The sequence below is a fragment of the Mustela putorius genome, unplaced genomic scaffold (genome assembly GCF_011764305.1).
Source record: "Mustela putorius furo isolate JIRA1106 unplaced genomic scaffold, ASM1176430v1.1 tig00003987_pilon_pilon_pilon, whole genome shotgun sequence".
Classification (NCBI taxonomy): domain Eukaryota; kingdom Metazoa; phylum Chordata; class Mammalia; order Carnivora; family Mustelidae; genus Mustela; species Mustela putorius.
The window spans coordinates 1,697,755-1,719,448 of record NW_025422126.1 but is presented as its reverse complement, the minus strand read 5'-3'; the positions used below and the strand labels follow the sequence as shown (position 1 = coordinate 1,719,448).

General features: G+C 37.2%; 1 protein-coding gene and 1 pseudogene across 1 annotated transcript; both read right to left on the bottom strand.

Moving 5' to 3' along the window:
* Nucleotides 1-5,897: 5,897 nt before the first annotated feature.
* On the bottom strand, nt 5,898-6,826 carry LOC101694170 (olfactory receptor 51A7-like; the record flags this gene model as incomplete). Its single annotated transcript, XM_013064264.2, is given in 2 exon segments — nt 5,898-6,331; nt 6,334-6,826. Coding segments are annotated over 2 exon segments (927 nt in total), but the record flags the coding sequence as incomplete, so codon positions are not given.
* A 6,092-nt stretch (nt 6,827-12,918) lies between these two features.
* LOC101694444 lies at nt 12,919-13,850 on the bottom strand (annotated as a pseudogene).
* Nucleotides 13,851-21,694: the final 7,844 nt, after the last annotated feature.

The window sequence follows — 21,694 nt, the reverse complement described above, 5'->3', positions numbered from 1 at the left end:
GAGTCCATGAATCTTTGGATAAAAAAATACAGTTATTATCTTCATTTTACTGATGAAGAAAATATTTCTCAAGGAGGTCAGCTTGTCTCTCTTAGATCATATAAATGTTGTATGGTAGAGGTAAGGTAGGAACTCAGGTATGTTGGATGCCTGATAACTGAACACATTTCATGCAATGAAGATGGTCAATCAATATTTGTGGAGTTATGGTTTGAATGGATGATAGAATCTTACAGTTTTTTATTCATTCTAAACTATTCGTCAATTCTGGGGAATTATATGAACATGTAACCTCACATTTATTGACCTTTATATCAAAGAAAAGGAAAAATATTTAAGGATTCCAGAGAAAATGTTCTTGAAGCAACACACACACACACACACACGCACGCACATATGTATATATTTATTTACCTCCATTATAAATATATATAATGTATACATTAATATATAGTCTTGGATGGGAGGTAATACTGAGTTGATCAAAGAGAGAAAGTATAACAGAATATTACCATAATCCACTATCATAATCTTTCTTGAACTTTATGATTTTTTAAATTTTACCCATGTCCTATTGTTTTCATCCTCCTTGGAAATAAGTTCTCTTGGCTATGTTGTCAGAATCTCTACCTTTGACTCTTGCTTTTTTCTCTGCACTTTCTGATTCCTTCTCATAAAGGAAATGGTAGAATGTATTTGGGTTTTTATTATTATTGTATGTGTATGTGTGTGTGTCAGAATTGCAATGGTGGTGTTCTGTGTTTTTGGATTATTGCCCAACTTTGGAGACAGATTCCATTTGTCCTATGACAATGTTAACAAGCTACAACAGGGCAGTTGTCATATCTATAATGGCTATTTTTGTATGAGCAGTCTCTAACACATTGAATGGCATGTGATAGGTTAATAAATGTGGAATAAATGAATGAATGAATTGAATTGTAAAAAAAAATGGCATCTTAAATCATAATCTATTTTTAACTTTAGTATCTTTAGTATCTTTCCCATTTGGCTATGCTTGCTATGGAGTAAAAGGATAGTGCTTTGGTAAATGTAACATCTATTCATATGAATTTTTACTGTGTAAGTTGGCATTATTTATATTTTTGCATGTGTCATTTATATATTATTTTGAAAGTTTTAGTTGCATATAAAAATATGTCAAATATGGAATATTATGACACAATAGGGTGAATTATGTGTATATATCATAATTATTAATATTTGATCATGCAGATTTGAAGCATTTTTTTAAGATTTCATTTTATTTATTTGAGAGAGAGAGAGAGCATAAGCAGAGGGAGCTGCAACCGGAGGGAGAAGCAGTCTTCCTGCTGAGCAAGGAGCTTAATGCGGCACTTGATCCCAGGATTCTAGGATCATGACCTGAGTTGAAGGCAGAGGATTAACTGACTGAACCACCCAGGTGTCCCTGAAACATTTTTTCTTATATATATGTATATAAAAAGGCATGACAGATTAGTTGAAGTTCCTCTTGGTTCTATGCATCAAATGTGAATAAAAATATGCATATCAAACAGATGGACTGCAGGTTAAGCAATTGCTCAACAGAAACATACAGGTATAGTTCATTTATTAGGAAAGAATATTTGAAAACAAATATAACTTCAGTTATATTCAGGAAGTGTGCTTTCATGGGTCTTGTGTAGGTGCTGTCAGTTAAGATAGCACATACCTGGCTGCCTGTCTCTAAAGCATAACTTTCCAAAGATGACTTTATTTTTCCATAATGATTCACAATTACTATTAAGTACATTTGCCATGATTAATTTTGCCATTGGCATTAAACTCATCTCCTTGGATATAGTGTCCATGCACTTTAGGAGAATAAGAAAGCTGTATACAATCCTCTCCCTGTATCTTTAAATGGAGCTGATAGTGAAAGTTCTCTCTCCTCTGTTAGATGAGATGTAAGAAGTGTCCCCACTGCCTGTTCGTTCAGCTCATGACAATTTACCATAGCATATGGGTTAGCTCCATTGAGAACACTGACAAAGTAGAAAAGAGAAGTGAAGACAGTGAGAGTTGGTGGTGCTAACAACCTCTTTCCTGCCCTAAGATATGCTGTAGCTCCCGAAAGTCTAACAGGTTTCACTCTGTATCTGTAGGATGTTATAATATCTTATCTAAGAATGTTTTAATAATATTATTTGGTTTGTTGTCACTTGTAATGGAGTGTGTATCTCATCAAAGCAAGCTTTTTGATTTTCAAGGTTGGTTGAGTGTGGAGTAATGGTATTAGCGTTAGAATTAGGTTTAAATTCAGTAGGGAACTTTCACTGAGATCCCATAGATCTGATGAGAGTCCTATATACACATGAGATTACTCTCGTTTTTACAACTAAATTCTAAAAAAAACCATGCTCATCAAACTAAGTGTACTCTTAATGCCCTTTCTCTATTTTAGTCATTCCCCTATCAACCTCCCCTCTGGTAATGACCAGTTTGTTCTGTGTGTTTAAGAATCTGGGGGTTTTGTTGATGCTGTTGTTGTGTTGTTTTGGTTTTATCTCTTTAAAAAAATATTTATTCATTTGTTTTGTTTCCTAAATTCCACTTATGAATGGAATCATATGGTATTTGTCTTTCTCTGATTTATTTCACATAGCATTGTATTTGTTGCAAATATAAATACACACTATTTCTTGCTTATCATATTGTAAATGATGCTGCAATAAACATAGGGTTACATATATCTTTTCACATTGGTATTTTTGTTTACTTTGGATAAATATCCAGCAGCAGAACTACTGAGTTATATGGTAATTGTATTTTTTAATTTCTTGAAGAACCTTTGTACTGTTTCCACAGTGGCTGCATCAGTTTGCATTCCTACTAATAGTGCCTGAGGGTTCCTTTTTCTCCACATCCTCATAACACTTATCATTTCTTGTCTTTTTGATTTTAGTTATTTTGATGGATGTAAGGTGATGCCTGATGGTGGTTTTGATTTGCATTTTCCTGATTATTAGTAATGTTGCACTTCTTGCATGTTTCTTGACCATTTGTATGCCTTCTTTAGAAAAATGTCTCTTCAGGTTTTCTGGCCATTTTTAATTAGGTTGCTTGTTTTTTAGGAGTTGTGTTGTATGAGTTCTTTATAGATTTTATCTATTAAGCTGTTATAATATATGTCATTTACAAATATCTTCTCCTATTCAGTACATTTCCTTTTAATTTTATTGGTATTTTCTTTCACTGTAAAAGCTCTTCTTATTTTGGAGTAGGATCTACTAGTTTAATTTTCTTTTATTTCCCTTGCTAGAAGACATATCTAGAAAAATGTTTCTACAACTGATATCAAAGAAGTTACAGCCTATGTTTTCTTCTTGGAATTTTTTGGTTTCACATCTGACATTTAGGTCTTTAACGCATTTGGGGTTTATTTTTGTGCCTGGTGTAAGAAAATGGCCCAATTTCATTCTTTTGCATGTCACTTTTTGGTTTTCCCAGCATCCACTTGTTGAAGAGACTATCTTTTTCTCATTGCATATTCTTGCCTGTTATTGTATTAACTGACCATAGAAGCATGGGTTTATTTCTGGGCTCTTTATTCCATTCCATTAACTTAAGTGTATGTTTTTGTGTGCCAGTACCATACTGTTCTGATTATCACAGAGCTTTGTAGTATATCTTGGAATCTAGGATTGTGATACCTAGATTACTTCCCCCCCCCCTTTTTTTTTTAGATTACTTCATTTTTAAAATGATTTCCAAGAGCTATTTACTTTGCTTTTTTTTTCTTTTCTAGCTCTACATTAGTAGGATTTCCCAGACATAGGTTAATTCTTTGGATTTACTATCATACATTTTATTCATATCTTCCAAGGCTGATTAAAATCATGGAATATTTTTATATACTTACAAAGTTTATTAAAAATAGATTGCATATAGGGGTGCCTGGGTGGTTCAGTTGGTTAAGCAACTGCCTTCAGCTCAGGTCATGATTCTGGAGTCCCGGAATCGAGTCCAACATCGGGCTCCCAGATCCACGGGGATTCTGCTTCTCCCTCTGACCTTCTCCTCGTTCATGCTCTCACTGTCTCTCTCTCAATAAGAAAAATGTTTAAAAAAAATGGATTGCATACATATACCACATCTTTTTCCATTTACCCTTCTATGGTCATCTAGCTGTTTCCATGGTATGGCTATCATGGACATTGCTTCTATAAACAATTGCTGGGTTGTAGATTAGCTCTGTTTTCAACATTCTGAGGAACCTCCATAGTGTTTTCCAGAATGGCTGCACCATTTTTCATTCCCACCAACAGTGTAAGAGGATTCTCCTTTCTCTACATCCTCGCCAACATCTGTCATTTACTGAGTTGTTAATTTTAGCCATTCTGATTGGTGTGAGATATCTCACTGTGGTTTTGATTTTTATTTTCCTCATCCTGAATGGTATTCAGCATTTTTTCATGTGTCTGTTAGAGGATGTGGTATATATGTATATATATATAATGGAATATTACTTAGCCATCAAAAAGAATGAAATCTTGCCATTTGCAATGACATGGATGGAACTAGAACCTCTAGAGCAAGCATGCATATCCTTTGTAAATACCTAGAAATGGTGAAAACACACTTCCAAATAAGAACCCTGATAAACATAAAAAAAATCTACATTGGCTTTTTAATGATTTATCATACATCTCTTATTATAGTGGTTTCTAAGGCTAAAAAATACTCCCTCTTCTACTTGAAAATGTGTGCATATTTTTCTAACATATATATTCGTATGAAAACAATCTAGGGCAGATAAACCATCTAGATCCCACAGCAGAGCCTTGTCAAATAGAAAATTTGTTCATAATTATGAAATACTTACATGAACATGAATAGGATATTCCAGGTACTTTGCTCAGTACTGACAAAGACAAAAGTTAAATTGCTTCTTAAATCACTTGCACATTGATTAAGCATATAGACAAAAAAATACTGTTGCTTAACATCACAGCAGTAGTAAATAATGTTATACAGATTTGGATAAAGAATAGCTAACCCAATATACATTCAAAGGAGGTAATTTGTGCAAAGCATTTAAAATATAAATGAGTAGGGGCACCTGGGTGGCTCAGTGGGTTAAAGCCTCTGCCTTCAGTTCAGGTCATGATCCTATCTGGGATAGAGCCTGGAATCAGGCTCTCGGCTCTGTGGGGAGCCTGCTTCCTCCTCTCTCTCTGCCCGTCTCTCTGCCTACTTGTGATCTGTCTGTCAAATAAAAAAGTAAAATCTTTAAAAAATATATAAATTAGTAAAATATTAAATATTTACATATCTATTTTTACATTTAATTTAAATCATTTTATGTGTGTGAACCTTGTATCTCCAAACATATCTCACACTACTATAAGACAGAAGAATTTTTAATAGTTTACATAAATTGTTGGTGATAGGAACACACACATATACACACTAGATGTTCAGGAGATGCTGAGTCTGTGTATGGGTGAGTATGTGTGCTTAGCACATTTTAGTCATAATCATGCCTAAGATAATGAAAGCCATGAACATGTTATTTTATTCTTTTCTATTTTTGTTTAGAACTATATTTTAAAAATCTTTTCAATCTAATTAGGACTTCTCCTGTATGGCTAAGATTGATAGTCAGCTGGTTGTACAGAGAGATAAAAATCAGAAAGGAGATGGGACACTTAGCTACAGGAAGATAAGAACCCCAATCCTGACTCCTAAAACATCTACTCTAGATTGTGTTGCTGTTTAATTAAATCAATAGCTAGATATTTGCTGGGTCCACTGAGTACAAGCAGTGTGTCTCTTTGTGTTCGGTCTCTTTCCTGTCATTACCATCTTCAGGTTTCTATAGCTGTTCCAAAACTGCCGAGTTGAGCTTTCATTGTGACAGAAATTGCTCGTCAATATTGTTTCTCACATAGTTTTGCCTGGATCAGATTTCTAATCTGCTGACTCTTCAGAGAGTACACAATGGGATTCATTAGAGGGGGAACAAGAAGGAAGATATCAGCTATGACAACTCTAACAACTGGCGAAACATTTTTGGCAAAGCGGTGAAGGGTGGCCAAGATGACAATAGGCACATAGAAGATGAACACAGCACAGATATGGGAGATGCAAGTGTTGAGGACCTTGAGGTGGCCCTTGTGTGAGGCAATGCCCAGAACAATTTTTAAGATCAACATGTAAGACACAGAAATGCATAATAAGTACAATAAAGATGTAAGAGCTACAGACAGTCCATAGATGACATTGACCTTGTTGTCAGAACAGGCCAGCTTCATGACATCCTGGTGGAGGCAATAGGAGTGGGATAGAAGGCTTTTCCTACAAATTTCAGTCTCTTTAGAAGAAAGGGGAAAGGGAGAACAAACATAATACATAAAGCAGCAAATATGAGGCCAATTTTAGTGACTCTGGCACTGGTCAGGATGGAGGTGTATCTGAGAGGACTGTAGATGGCTATCAAGCAATCGATGGACATGATGAAAAGTACTGATGACTCCATAGCTGAGAATCCATGAATGAAGAACTCTTGGGCAAAGCAGGCATCAGGAGAAATTCCAGTGGCATTGAACAAGAAGATTCTCAGCATGGTTGGAAGGGAGGAGATGGACAACCCCAGGTCAGAAAAGGCCAGCATGGAGAGAAAATAATACATAGGCTCATGCAGAGAGGTCTCTGTTTTTATGAAAAAGAGGATGGTGCAGTTCCCCAAGATAGCAAGGAGGTACATGAAGCAAATGGGGATGGAGACCCAAATGTGAGCATGCTCCATCCTTGGAATCCCAATGAGAAAGAAGGTAGAGATTTCCAATTCCAAGGTATAAAGGAATGAATGTGAGGAGATAATTTAATTTGTGTATAGGAATGTGAGGGCATCAGAATATGGCATGAATGGATTAGTTCAGTGTATGCTTTAAACATTGGTATAAATCTTGGGATTGCAGCTTTTTGTATAAGTATTCTTAGACTAAGGGCACATTGTGTTAAGCCTCTGCCTTCAGCTCAGGTCATGATCTCAGGGTCCTGGGATCAAACCCCGCATTGGACTCTCTGCTCAGCAGCGAGCCTGCTTCCCCCTCTCTCTCTGCCTGCTTCTCTGCCTATTTGTGATCTCGCTCTCTCTGTCAAATAAGAAAATAAAATTAAAAAAAAAAAGAATTCTTAGATTAAAGCAATATATTTAAACTATATCATTAGGAGTAATAGCATGACCCATATAGATAGGATATCAAGAGAAACATGAATGCATGTTAATCTACACAATTAATTGCCAGCAAATAGATATTTTAAATGCTTTTTCTGAGCTCATCGTGCATGAAGGAAGCAGTAAATTTCAAAACCTCTATTTCTTATAGCAACTTTTTAAAAGATAGTCCAGCCTTTTAGTTTGAAGACTGTTTGGAAGAATACAGGATCCAAGAAGGACATCACTTAATACAATTGCATTTGTAGTTATCTAAGAGTATTAGTTTTTAAAAACAACATTTTTTCAAAATATGGGGCTAGCGAGGCTTAATATCCACATCGTGAAAGAATGAAGGTAGACTTGTATCATATTTCGCATAAAAATTATCAAAAAAATATATTATAGAGCTGAAACAAAAAATAGCTAAAACAATGAAAGTCTTAGAAGGAAACTTAGGTAATAAGTTTTTGTTAATTGAGGTTGTATGCTCTGAGATATCATTGATGTTCTTTGTCCTCTTTTCTGCTTCATAGTATTGTATATAAGCAGATATCATTTGATGTACACTGGCACAACTAAATGAGTGAAAAGTTATACCCTCAATATGGAGGCCACTATTTACAAATTAAATGATTAAATGAAATTTATATAAAAACTCATCTTCACACTATTACTTAAAATCCATGGACTCATAGTTTTTTTGTTAGAATCATAAGACTGCTTCCGATTCATCATGAGAGTGAAAATGTAAAGTAGATATTTAAAACTATGAAGAAGGATATGGAGTTAGGACAGACTATGGAGAAAGTAACTCCCTGTGATCCTTCTTGCCTCCTTACCAATGCCCTCTGAAAACTCAGAGGTCTCTCATGTCTGCACACCAATAACTCAACCATTCAGCAAATATACCACCCCAGGGCCAGCCAGGTTCAAACACCTGGCTTTGAATTTCTCTGTGCTTGGTCCTTGATTCTGGCCTAGCACTTGACTGTTATCATTTAGCAGGACTCTGGACTAATACCATGCATTTATGAAATTGCTTGGCTTTTTAGAAGGTAGGACTAATGGCATCCATCCTAATCATTTAGCAACCACAACCAGGCCAGTACTGTGTGAACTTTTTTGCTTGAACTGATGCAAAGGCAACTGGTAGCTATGAACATCTGGAAGCTTACCAGTAAGTTGGTAAGTTGTTGGAGCCACATGTCAGGGTAAGTAGGAAATGGGGATGGCATGCAGTCCCCAGAATTTCACCCCTAGGTAGGCACAACAGTCTATCTTGACCTGCAGAGTCTAGTCCTGCCTCTCTGTTTCTTTCCTATTGGCCCAGAGAATGTTGAGGGTTTCAGCTCAACAGGCTATACCCAGAGAAAAAGAAAACTCCCTGTAGGTGAAATCTCAAAGGGGACTGTAGCCCAGGAGAGTCATTCAGGCCCTTATAAATGAGAAGAACTAATCCTCTAAGCAAAACACCCCTTAAGCCTTCTTTGCTTCCTCTGGCAAAATATGCTCTTATCTTCAAAGATCAGGAGAATTATGTGAATCATCAGAACAATTTCACAGTGTGTGATAACCATGCCTTTATGTGTCTGTCTCTTCCAGTGAACTTTACTCCCTTAAACTTATACTTGTTTCCTTCTACAAATTGACAAATTTTTTTTTTAAGATTTTATTTATTTATTTGACAGAGAGAAATCACAAGTAGATGGAGAGGCAGGCAGAGAGAGAGAGAGGGAAGCAGGCTCTCTGCTGAGCAGAGAGCCTGATGCGGGACTCGATCCCAGGACTCTGAGATCATGACCTGAGCTGAAGGCAGCGGCCCAACCCACTGAGCCACCCAGGCGCCCTACAAATTGACAAATTTTTTAAAATTTAATTTTCATCTAGCATTTACAAAGATAGTAGTTTTTCTTTAAGAAAGTGAATATTCATTTTATTTATTTATTTAAATTCAATTAGTGTATAGTACATCATCAGTCTTTTATATTATGCTCAATGATTCTTTGGCTGCATGTTATACCCAGTGCTCATCAATTCACTTGCCCTCCTCAATGACTATTGCCAAGTTATCTCATCCCCCCACCTATCTCTTTTGCTGCAACAAACTGAGGGTTGCAGAAAGATGGTAGGTTTCAACTGCACTCAGGCTTCACTGTAGAATTTTATAAGCATAGAGATTTCTAGGCCTACTCTAGATTCACTGAATCTCTTTACTTGATATTCATGGTATAAGGATAAGTTATTTCCCATGATTACAATGTTATATGTCAGCATTGTTTTCACTATAAAAATTATAGTTATTGATTTGTATACAATAGCTATAACATGCACTTTCCTTATGTATAAGGATATATCACCATCCTTAAAGATTTTTTTTAAACTTTTTTTTGGTAATAGTTTTATTATCTTGTTTTGCATATTATGGAAACAACCAAATTTACTTGTCAGTTGCATTATATGTATTATGAACTTTCATTAGAATTTTTATATTTGAATAGTGTAAGTAAAATTAACAATGGCCATTTTAAGATTAATGTAACACTTTTACTTTAGCTTCAAGATCTTAAAATGATAGATGTTTTGTTAGGTACCCCCCAAAATGGGTCCGTGATTAAAGGAGCAAGACTGATATAAAGCGAAGGTCAAGCAAAGCTTTATTCTGTGCATCAAAAATCAGACCAAACATTTGAGGACGCACCTCTTACAAGAGAGGGTGACCTTTCTCTGTTTCACAGACTAGCTTTTAAGGGCAAAGGCCATGCGGTTGGGCCTGGACACGCACAGGTGGCCAATGAAACTGTAATTTCAATGAAACTATAATTGCAATGAAACTGTAACACACAGAGAAAGCTGCACAATCATGCTAGGTGACCAACTGAATTACAATTTACTCTAGTAGATATTTGAACCAGCCTATCACCTTGGTCAGAATTGGAACCCAAAAGGTGCCCAAAGGATGGGGCCCATACTCCTTGGTAACTAGGGAGACAGTATGCATTCCCCTACTGATCAGATGTCTCCACCTGTCCTGACCCACCCTTGTATCTGAGCTTTGTTACCTGGGGCTGGTTTCCGGGACTTGTTTTTAAGTAAGTCCCCTGGGGGAAGGGGAGCAGGGACAGTTTAAGGGTTAAACAACAAGGTTATTGTTTAACCTTAATGGAAGCCTCTTGCTAAATAGGTCCTTAAAGTTTTTTGTTTGATGCATTCATGAAAGCTGTGCAATTAGCAACAGGCCAGAATTTTGTCTTTAGTAGAAAAGGACCCAGCCAGAGCTTGTGGAAAAGGCCTGCACCGAGTACTTCAAACTTCAAAGAATAGACTATTAGGTAACTTCCAGACTATTCCAGTGGTGATTTTCAGGACTCTTTTCAGTCAATAGATGATATCTTCATGAGACAGTTAGCCCAAGATCCAAAGAAACAAAAATTAATTGCATAGGACTGAATGAACTGATGGTTAACATCCTATTATGTTTGTTTAGAATATTGTTGATGTTGTCTTATGTTCTATTTTCTGAATAAAGGGGATTTTTCTCTTAAGATATTTCCAATCAATCTAATCCAGTAGATTCTGTTTTTGTAAAATGAAACATTTTGATGTTGTAGCTGATTGTCATTGAATCCTCAGAGTCCAACAATTCCCATTTAGTGTGTTTCTTTCTTTCTTTTTTTTTTTTTAATTTATGCATTTCAACAGAGAGAGAGAGAGAGAGAGAGAGCGCACAAGCAAGGGGAATGACAGACAGAGGAAAAGGGAGAAGCAGGCTCCCTGCCGAGCAGGGAGCTGGATGTGGAGCTGGGTCCCAGGACCCTGAGATCATGACCTGAGCAAAAGGCAGACACTCAATAGACTGAGCCACCCAGGCACCCTAAATGTGTTTCTTTTCATGACAATGTGTACTTGCCTAGGTCCAAAAGAACCTGTCTTCTCTTTACCTAGGATATACTTTGAAGAACTGGTTGTAACCAAGGCCTTTTCTAGAATGTCAAACTTGAAAATCTTGCTCATTTAATCAGGTATGACTAGTGACTTTTAGGGAACTATAACTGACTGTATAAAATATGTGCTGTCAAAGCCCTGTGAGGTAAATTAGCCTGTTTGTTAGCATATAGGCATAGCTCTTAAAGCTGGCAAGGGAGTTCACATCCATGACAGACCAGGATCCTGGAATGTTTTGGGGAGTCTGACAAAAGAATACATTGCCCAAATGTATATATACCTGATGGAATAATTTGATGAAGACAATTTCTTAGTTGCAACTCCCTATCCTGGATATAGCATGTGGTAGCAGCTTTTGAATATCCAATCTGATTTTGTATAGAAATCTCCAGCACTGAAAACTTCAGAAGGCTCATTTGGTATATTACCATTCTTTTTGCATCCGTGTAAATAATGAGGTAAAATTGAGTGAAAACCTTATTTTGTGATCAAGAATAATCTTTCTTTGAAATTGTACTTTATTTAAAATGGGGGAGACTATAGGGGAAAATCTGTGTTTCAGTGGAAAACTACATTGTTTAGAACACATTCTTATGGGTTATTTGATTCTGAGTATTGAGACTTGGCATTTTCAATCCCTTTGAGCTATTTTCCAACTCTGAAAGTTTTAGATACTAGTAGCAACCAAAGTATTTCATGTAGGTAGACCTGTAAATAAATTCTATCTGATAGACTGTCAATAGGCATGTGTCCCATGAAGTAGAAGAGACTGTACTCATTTGCAAATTAATGTCAATATTCCTGTCTATAAAGGTATCTTTTATATGGGGTCTCCTTTGAACTGGTTGTGTCATTTGCCTGGTTTTTTCATTAAAAGTGAGTTAAATCTGTGGCCTCTGGGTGGCTCAGTTGGTTAAGTGTCTGACTCTTGATCTCAGTTAAGGTCATGATCTCAGGTTCATGAGTTCAAGCCTCACTCTGGGTACCATGCTGGGTGTTGAGACTACAAAAAATGATGAATTCAATTAGATCTCTAATAGATATTCATTTTATGTCTTTGAGAGAGTTGTAATTTTACTTTTTTGAAAATTAGTCTTAATCAGGGTTTATATTCTTCCATGGGAGAGAGACAAATCATATATAGTGTAATGAGTTAATGGCATTAGGTAGAACTCCTGGAAGACAGGAAACTTTCTATCCTGCATAACACAGACAGTGATATTTTAATGCTCAAGATGGAAATATTGAAATAAATGAAATGGAAAAATGACTTAAATTCTCTTATGTTTTTGTAAATTCTGCATATGTGTATATTTATTTCTTTTATTGGTCTCATGCATGTACATATTCCTGCCCATTTCAATTTTCATTCCTGAGAGTGTAAGCATATTTCATAAAAGTGAAAACTATGAGTTGAAGAGGGCTATTTTAAATGAAGAGGAAATCCTCTATCATTTCTGATCAATATCCATGTAAATGTACACTGTTAATTCTCAAGTAAATGTATAGAATAACTTTAAGTATGACAATGGCAAGCATATACTATGATCATAAGGCTGGTTAAAGCAAGCTGGATGAAATGGAACATTAGAATACATTTTATGTTTATATATGAGCCCTAATCCAAAATCCTAAACCAAAATATTTGTAACACTGATTCTTCAATCTTAGTGTGTTGAAAGATGATATTGTAAAGCAATTAATATATGGTGTGATTCCTTGCTGATTTGTTCTGCTTGTTCTGTGTCATGTACTTATTGAGTTTTCAATGTGGTCAAGCATCCTTGTCAGCTATATTTCTGACACAGCTTCCCTAAAACTATATTTCTTATCTGTTGGCTTTTCATGCCATATACAATGGGGTTCATCAATGGTGGTACCAACAGGAAAACAGCAGTCATGAGGATCTTAATGATTGGGAGCCTATGTTTGGCAAAGTGATAGATAACAGCTAGGGAGATAATGGGAACATAGAAAATGAGCTCAGCACAGATGGGGGAAACACAGATGTAGAGGACCTTGAGCCTTTGCTTCTGTGATGCTATGCTCAATACAGCTTTCAGTAACAGCACGTAGGACATGAAAATAAATGTGAAGTCTAGGATGCCTATGACAGTTACAAATAAGCCATAGATCACATTGATCTTATTGTCAGAGCAGGCCAGCTTCATGACATCTTGATGGAGGCAGTAGGAATGGGAAAGGAAGTTCTTCTTACAGTATCTTAGATGTTTTAGAGTAAAAGGGCAAGGGAGGATCAACAAAACATTTTTCAAAGAAAAAGCAAGTCCAATTTTGGTGACTCTGGCACTGGTTAGGATGGAGGTGTATCTCTGAGGGTGGCAATGGCAATAAAGTGATCAAAGGACGTGATGAGAAGAATTGATGACTCTATAACTGAGAATTCATGAATGAAAATCTTTGGGCAAAGCAGGCATTGGGGGAAATTCCTGGAGCATTGAACAAGAATAATGGTAGGGAGAGAAGAGAGGGACAGTCCTAGGTCAGAGAGAGCCAACATGGAAAGAAAGTAGTACATGGGTTCATGCAGAGATGGCTTTGATTTTATGAAAATCAGAATGGTACAGTTCCCCAGGATGGCAACGAGGTACATGAAGCAAATAGGGATGGGGACCCAAATGTTGGCACGTGCCATCCCTGGGATCCCAATCAAGTAGGAGGTAGAGATTTCAGTTTCAGAGGTGTTGAAGGTGTGCATGCCTGGTAGATGAGGGAATCAAGATGAAAGGCTTGGGAGAGGCTCAGACGCCTGACTATCCAGTTGCAGTCATAGAGATCTTTGTGAATCTAAGTGATATGCACATTAATTCTTAAGTATAAGCCTAAATGGAAAAAGATAGGGAAAGAAGTCATCAATATCCAACTGAAAACAAAAGCCGAGAGAAAAGGAAAACAAATTTATATCAAAATTGAATCTTATAACAGATACAAGTTATAATAGGTATAAGCTCTATACAAGGACTGATTTGTCAATTAAGATAATTATACATGTGTCTCTTCCAATTTGATAACTTGATACTTTCACTTTTTAATGTAAATATTTTAATGTAAATATTATAACTGACATACTGTTAAAATTTCAATTAATTTACATAAAATTCAGAGACAATAGAGGAATACTGTAGATTTTTGTTATAGAAGCCCATACGATCCTGTCTGTGCCGGCCATTCTCTTTTTGTATCCTCCTTTCCTACCATGACCCCTGAGTGCCTCATCATCTTCTTTTGCCCCCTTAACCATGTATGCATTTCTGTAAAGAAATCCTTCAGTAGACACTCCTCAACTGACTTCCTCATGTGCATCTATATCTTGCTGGCACATGTTCTCTCATTCCCTTTTCTTAGCATGTTCTTCTTTTGTCTTTAGGCTGTTCTTATTATCACTGATGTACTGCAGTGCCACATGCAATAAAGGGGTGGAGATCATAATGAACTTACTCTGCTTGTAACATTTTAAATCTGAAAAGTTATGTATTTTTTTTTCAATTTTGAATATCTTCTGCCATTATTACTTTCAACATTGTCTACTAGGCAATTTATCTAGCTGGAACATGTTGAACCTTCTCAATCTAACTTCCTAGTTAGATTACTTCATAACTTCAAACTCTTATTTGTTTTTGTTGCATTTTGATGCATTCTTCACTAGTACTCTCTTATTTACTAATTCTGTTTTCATTTGTGGCTGGTCTGAAATGTATTCTACTATTGAGTTTTATTTCATTACTCTATTTTTCTTTTCCAATTTATATTTTTATTTTAAATTTATATCTACCTATGCCCTCATAATTTTTCATTAATTTTATTGTTATTATGCTGCCTTCAAGTTTTGAGGATCTTAAGCATGCCTGCTTCAAAACTCCTTTTAAATTGTTTTAGTTTTTCTCTTTTCATCAGTGAGTATTGAAATTGTAGTTTCTTTATCAGTGTTAGTCTTCATATATGTTTTAGAATTTTACTTGTAATCTCAACTTGAGTGAAAATTTCCTTGTTCATTAAATGATTTATTTTGTTTATGCTCCATGATTAGATGTAGTGGTTGACTCTTCCTTCCTTGTTTGTCAACCGTTCTTTGTAAAATGGTAAAAGGATATTGTTCCAAATGAGAGCTGAGTACAGTTTTGCCTTTCCCATTCCCACCCACCAACACTCACCAACTATCTCAAGGCTTGGCTTGTTATGGGGAGTAGACTTGGGCTGTGACAACACCTACTTCCACTCCCCACGTGGATTAACAGCTTCATGTACCAAGCAGGGTAACTTATATTGGTCCCTTGTCAAATACAGAACACTATCATGCTGAGTCCCATGCAGGTGCTGAGTTGCCAATCACCAATATGCTTCTAGACCAGCAGCCACATAGGTCTGTGGATTCAACTTCAACACAATTATATGTTTTTACATGGCATCTCATTATCTGTCTATCATCTATCTATCTATCCTCATCGTCTATGTATCTGTTATCTATCTATCATGTATTTTCTATCTATTTGTCTATCTAAGGAGCATGACAAGCGTCTTTTTATTATCTTTGTATTTTATTTATTATTACTGCATGTTTGGCATAAACAAATTGACATACCTGATTCAGCTTACCACATGTTGAATAAAATTCTCCATTAAAACTTCAATACAGTTTAAAAATCTGTAATAAAAAATATTTATTGATAAATCAAGAAAAATGGAGTAATAACTTTTTCAATGAGCACCTTATTTATTCTTCACTATCAACCTCTACTTTATATATATATATATATATATATATATATATATATATAATATACTGGGGCTCCTGGGTGTTTCAGTGGGAAGCATCTGCCTTCGGCTCAGGTCATGAACTCAGGGGTCCTGGGACCCAGCCCCACATTGGGCTCCCTGCTTAGTGGGGAGCCTGCTTTTCCCTCTCCCACAGCCCTGCTTATATGCATGCTCTCTCTTTCTGTCAAATAAATAAATAAAATTAAAAAAAATTCAATGAGATGATATATTTAAAAAAAAAATACATACCTCTCTGGAAGGGCTATTATATTTACCTTAAATTGTAGCATTTTTAGAGTCTGCAGGTAAGTAAAACACTGTGCAGGAACATTTCCAGTAAGTTGTTTCCATCTCAGAAGGGCCTACCCAACCCAATTCTGTGCTTTGCAAAAATGTAAAGAATACAATTTAAGGAACAGACACAGAATGTCCTTAAAGGATGGAGTTTAAATAAAGTTTACTATTTATATGGAAGTTGTTAAATAAGCTTGTTTGTCATGTTATTTAAGTTAAAGGTAGAGCAGCGATGGTTAATGTAGTCCGGATGGTGTCCTTGGGACAGCTTCAGATGCTAAGCATATTCTAAAACTGAAGCAGGCATTAAACAGGAAAATCATGATAGCTTGCCAGGGGAAAATGGTATGTATCTTAATGTTATTGATTGATAAGATCACAGGGTTTTTAGGTACTTACCAAGGTGTTGGCCACTGCATTTATACTTAAAGGTTAAAAAGGAAATGAATGCAGGATGAAGCCACCCCAGTCCTAGTTGTTAGGCACAAGGTTATTCAGGACTGTCTGATTCTAGTCCTTCTAAGGGGCTGCCCTTTTAGCATAACAAAGGCCTCTGGGGAGAGAACTCAGGAAACTACCCAGAAGGAATAAAAGTCCTTAAATGAATTAATTCAAGCAGTGTTCAGCTGAATTCCCATTATGCATATGAATTAGCCATTTATGTTTAATGCCCTAGGAGACTTGCCCTAGGAGACCTCTCCCATTGCATCAAGCAAAATTGATTCCTCTGTCACCTGCAATTACAGAGTCTATATGTTGGAGACATACAGACTCCTCTTTGGGAGGAGTGTCACATTTTGTTTCCCAATGTCCTTATATTTGTGTCTATAATTGGGTTTTCATATTCAGTTTTGCTACTGCAGATAAATGCAATTTGTACCTTGTAAAGGAAATAATATTGGCATTCTTGTTTGTTTTTAGAAGCCAGTCAAGTATGCTCTTTAAAAAAGTTATATTATTTTGTGGCAGTGCCTTTTATATTAAAGAATATAGTCATCTATTGTGATGTGTATGCAAATAGTTTTTCCCCTTAGGTCACAGGTACTTGTCTTTGTTGGTGACAGTGTTGTAGGCTGGGTCCTCTGAATCAAACACTGAGGTAAATATTTGGGGGCAGAGTTTATTTGGAGAGTGCTAGTGATGAAGTTCTAGAACCTAGGTGAGGTTCGGTGGGCTGAGGTCCAGAGCCGATGACCAAGAAAGAATTCTTGAGACATCTTTGGTGCAAAATGGAGGTTTATTAAAGCATGGGACAGGACCCATGGGCAGGAAGAGCTGCTGCCCTGGGTTGTGAGGGTAGGCATGTTATATACCTTGTGGTTGAGGGAAGGTGAGGAGAAGGGAGGTTTCAAGGGGAGCTTTCGTATGTTAAAGAGGGCCTACAAGGTGCCTGGGGGAGGCCTTGCCCTTATAGCCTGATCAATGTCGTCTTTAGGTCAGGCATTAACATCAAGATAGTTGGGAGATTCTTGGTGGGGTGTTCTGATCCTGCTATCATTACATTCATTTATGATGGGGAGGGAGACATTAGGGCTTGAGGAACTGAAAGTTACTTGCCTCTGGAAATTTGTGCTATTGATAAGGTAACTTCCCTGTTTGGTGATCTCTAGGACATCTGTAGAGCAAGGGAGATTCCTGTCCTGCAGGATTGTGATCTCTGCAAGTTAACTATTTATCGTTTTATGGCAGTCAGGGGTGCCTGAGGAATGCTACACATATTATGGAGGAGAGCGGGTGGAGAGGGGGTGCAAGGCGCCAGCTTTTGCTTGGTCTTCAGCCAACCTCCTGCTCCCTCATCACTAGGAGGTTAAAAGCCTGTGGGGAAAGAATGAAATAGAACTAATGTGGAATTAGTTATTCTTACTATTTTTGTCCTTAAATTTGTATTCTGGTGTTAAAAGTGATTTATACACTACCATTACTGTATTCTGTTTCTCTTCATATTTATCTTCAGCAGTGAGTTTATTTATATGTAAGATTACTGAAGTATTTTACTTAACTTTTTTACTTGTTTAATGTCCCCTTCTTCAAATTGAGGAACTCTTTGAAGTCCTCCTGATGAGGGAGCAGAAGCCTGGCTGAGGACAAAGCAAAAGACAGACACCTCACAATCTCCCCCTCACCCCCACCACTCCTGGGTGGGACAAATGTGGCATTTTTTAAGAATGTCCCAAGTATCTTAATGGTAATGGCTTGCTAAAAGGGAAAAACAACCTTGACCCTAGAGCAAGGCCTCTGGTAGCTAGGCCTCTGGTATCCAGTATCTTTTTAGGTCCTCTTTAGCATATGAAAATTCTATTGAAACCTCCCTTTTCCTTACTTCCCCCACCCCATGTAACATAACCTGCTATTCCTCACAACCAGGGGCAGCAGCTCTTCCTGCCCAGGAATCCTGTCCCCATGCTTTAATAAACCACCATTTTGCACCAAGGATGTCTCAAGAATTCTTTCTTGGTCATTGGCTCCGGACCTCACCCCACCAAACCTCACATATATTCTAGAACTTCTTCACTTCTACTTGAATTTCAACTTGGAAAACTTGTTCTTCAACTTGAAGTTCTTCAACTTTTAACAACTTGAAACAATTCTTATAAGGCAGATTTAGTGGTGACAAACTCTTAGTTCTTGTTTGGGAAAGTCTTTTTTTTTTTTAAAGATTTTATTTATTTATTTGACAGACAGAGATCGCAGGTAGGCAGAGAGGCAAGCAGAGAGAAAGGAGGAAGCAGGCTCCCTGCTGAGCAGAGAGCCTGATGTGGAGCTCGATCCCAGGACCCTGGGATCATGACCTGAGCCGAAGGCAGAGGCTTTAACCCACTGAGGCTCCCAGGCACCCCTGGGAAAGTCTTTATCTCTCTTTCATTCTTAATGGACAGATTTTCTGGACAAAGCATTCTAGCTTGAAGTTTTGTCTTGTCTCTCTCTCTCAGAATTATTATTGTTATTATATTCTCTTGTCTCTCTCTCTCAGAATTATTATTATTATTATTATATTCTCTTAGAATATAAGCTCCTACTCTCTCCTAGCCTGTAAGGTGAGAAATCTGCTGATAATCTTATGGGGGCTGTCTTGTATAATAATAATTCAAAAAAAAAACCAATAATTCATTTTTTCCTGCTGTTTTAAAATTTTCTCTTTGTCTTTGACTTTTGATAATTATAAAGTTTCTCAGGTGAGGTAAACATAACACCAGCCAAGGTGGGCGCAAGGCAAGATTTATTAAAGGCACTCTTCGGCGAAGTTTCAGGGCTCAGGAGAAGGGGAGCCAGGAAAGTCGCACCGGGAGGAGGTGGGCACCCTCAGATGATGTTCCTCAACTCCGGAAAGAGGAGTGGGGGAAGTCGCACTGAGAAGGAGTTGGCGGGGATCTTTTATCAGGTCAAGGCAGGGCTTGGGCTCACATCCATATTTGGTGATCAGAAGGTATGGGGTGAGGGCTCCTGATACTCCTGTTTCTTGCATAGGTATCAGGTTACCTATGGAGACGTGACCTGGAAGTACACCCTTTTGGCAAGAGAGTCTAGGGTTAAGGAAAGGGGTGGGGAGGGGACTGGAAAATGGCGGCCCCAACGGTCACTTCTATTGTTCCTCCTGCATTCCCGGAACCACCGACCCCAACAATAATTAACGTATCTCAGTGTAAACTTCTTTGGGTTTAATGTAATTATGGTTCTTTGGGATTCATGAATCTGAATGTCAGTAACTTTTTTAGATTTGAGAAGTTCAGCCATTATATCTAAAAAAGCTTTCTGCCCCTTTCTCTCCTAGGACTTTTATAGTATCTATTTTGCTTCTTTGTGGTGTATAACTCTTTCAGGACTTTTTCACTATTTTCATACTTTTCTTTTTCTTTTTGTTCCTCTAATTGCATAATTTCAAATAACTTCTCTTTGAGTTCTCTTTGAGTTTTTTTTTTTAAATATCGATGCTATTTTTATTATAAAAAGTAGAAATGCATGGAGATAGGTAAGCAATCAAAAAACATGCTCTCTGTCAGAGGAGTTAACACTTCTATAATTAGACCGGATGACTTCCTTTTAGTTTGGATGTCTAGGTCTGACTCACAGGGCAGGGGGTGGGGTCTGGAACTTGACATCAGCCTCTGGCAAAGCATTAGTCAAAAGAACCCCAAAGCGGGTTATAGACACAAATGAACTTTGCATCAATTCTTTGTACTTCATTTGCTAAGTCAGGAAGACTCAACAGTGGTAGCAACGGTGGTCTCCCCTTGGAGATTGTGAGCAGTGCAAATATAATATCTTACATCAATGGTCTCAAAGTCTTCACTTGTCAGAGAGTCAGAAACAGTCTGCTGTTGAAGCTCTTTATTGAATTTTCAGCTCAGTAATTGTATTCTTCAGCCACAGGATTTCTCTTTGATTCTTTTCTTATGGCTTCTATTTATTTAGTGAATTTCTTTTTGTTCTTGTATTATTTTACTGATTTTGTTTAATTATCTGTTTTCTTTTATACCTAATTGAGTTTCTTTAAGATAATTATTTTTAATTTTTTTTCAAGCAGTTCATGGATCTTCATTTCTTTATGGTTAGCTACTAGTGCTTTACTGGTTTCCTATGCTGGTGTCATGTTTGCTTGATTCTTTTTTTTTTTTTAAGATTTTATTTATTTATTTGACAGAGAGAGAGATCACAAGTAGGCAGAGAGGCAGGCAGAGAGAGAGGAGGAAGCAGGCTCCCCGCTGAGCAGAAAGCCCAATGCAGGGCTCGATCCCAGGACCATGACCCAAGCCGAAGGCAGCAGCCTAACCCACTGAGCCACCCAGGCGCCCCTGTTTGCTTGATTCTTCATGATTCATGTAGCCTTACATTAGTGTCTGTGTATTTTAAGAAGCTGTCGCCTCCTCTGGTCTTTATAGACTGGTTTTGTAGGTAAAGGTTTTCTGCCAGGTCCCTGGACATTTAGGACTGCCTCTGGGACTTTGGTTGAGTGGGGCTAGAGCCAGGTTATAAAACTGCTTCTGAGTCCAGTCATGTTTATGGTTCATGGCCCTTTTACTAGGGTTGTGGACAGTCATAATTCCTACTAGATCCCCAGCCAGCCAGGAGTGCCCGAAACCATGGATGAACAGGGTTGGAGCCACATCACTGAGCTGTCTCAGGGTCTGTGGTCAGTATGTTTGGTGAAGCATGTACAATTTTTATAACACAAAGATGTGTGTGTTTGTGTATATGGATGTATATGTGCTTGCACGAACGTATGTGTGTATATATTTATAGGTAAAAATTGCAGGTTTTGGCACTTAAAGCTCTCCAAATCTGGGAAAATTGTTTAACTCTCTGAGTTTTAATTCCCTAATCCATAAAATAGGGTTAAATGATCTAATTCATATAAATAGCTTGTGACATTTAACAATTAGTATAAGTTGGCTGCTCTTATTATTGTGGTTATTTTTTGATCATTATAAGGGCCTATTGTGTAAGGGCCTATTCAGCCAGAGCAGCACCCCGGTTGAACTGCCATTTTGTTGTTTA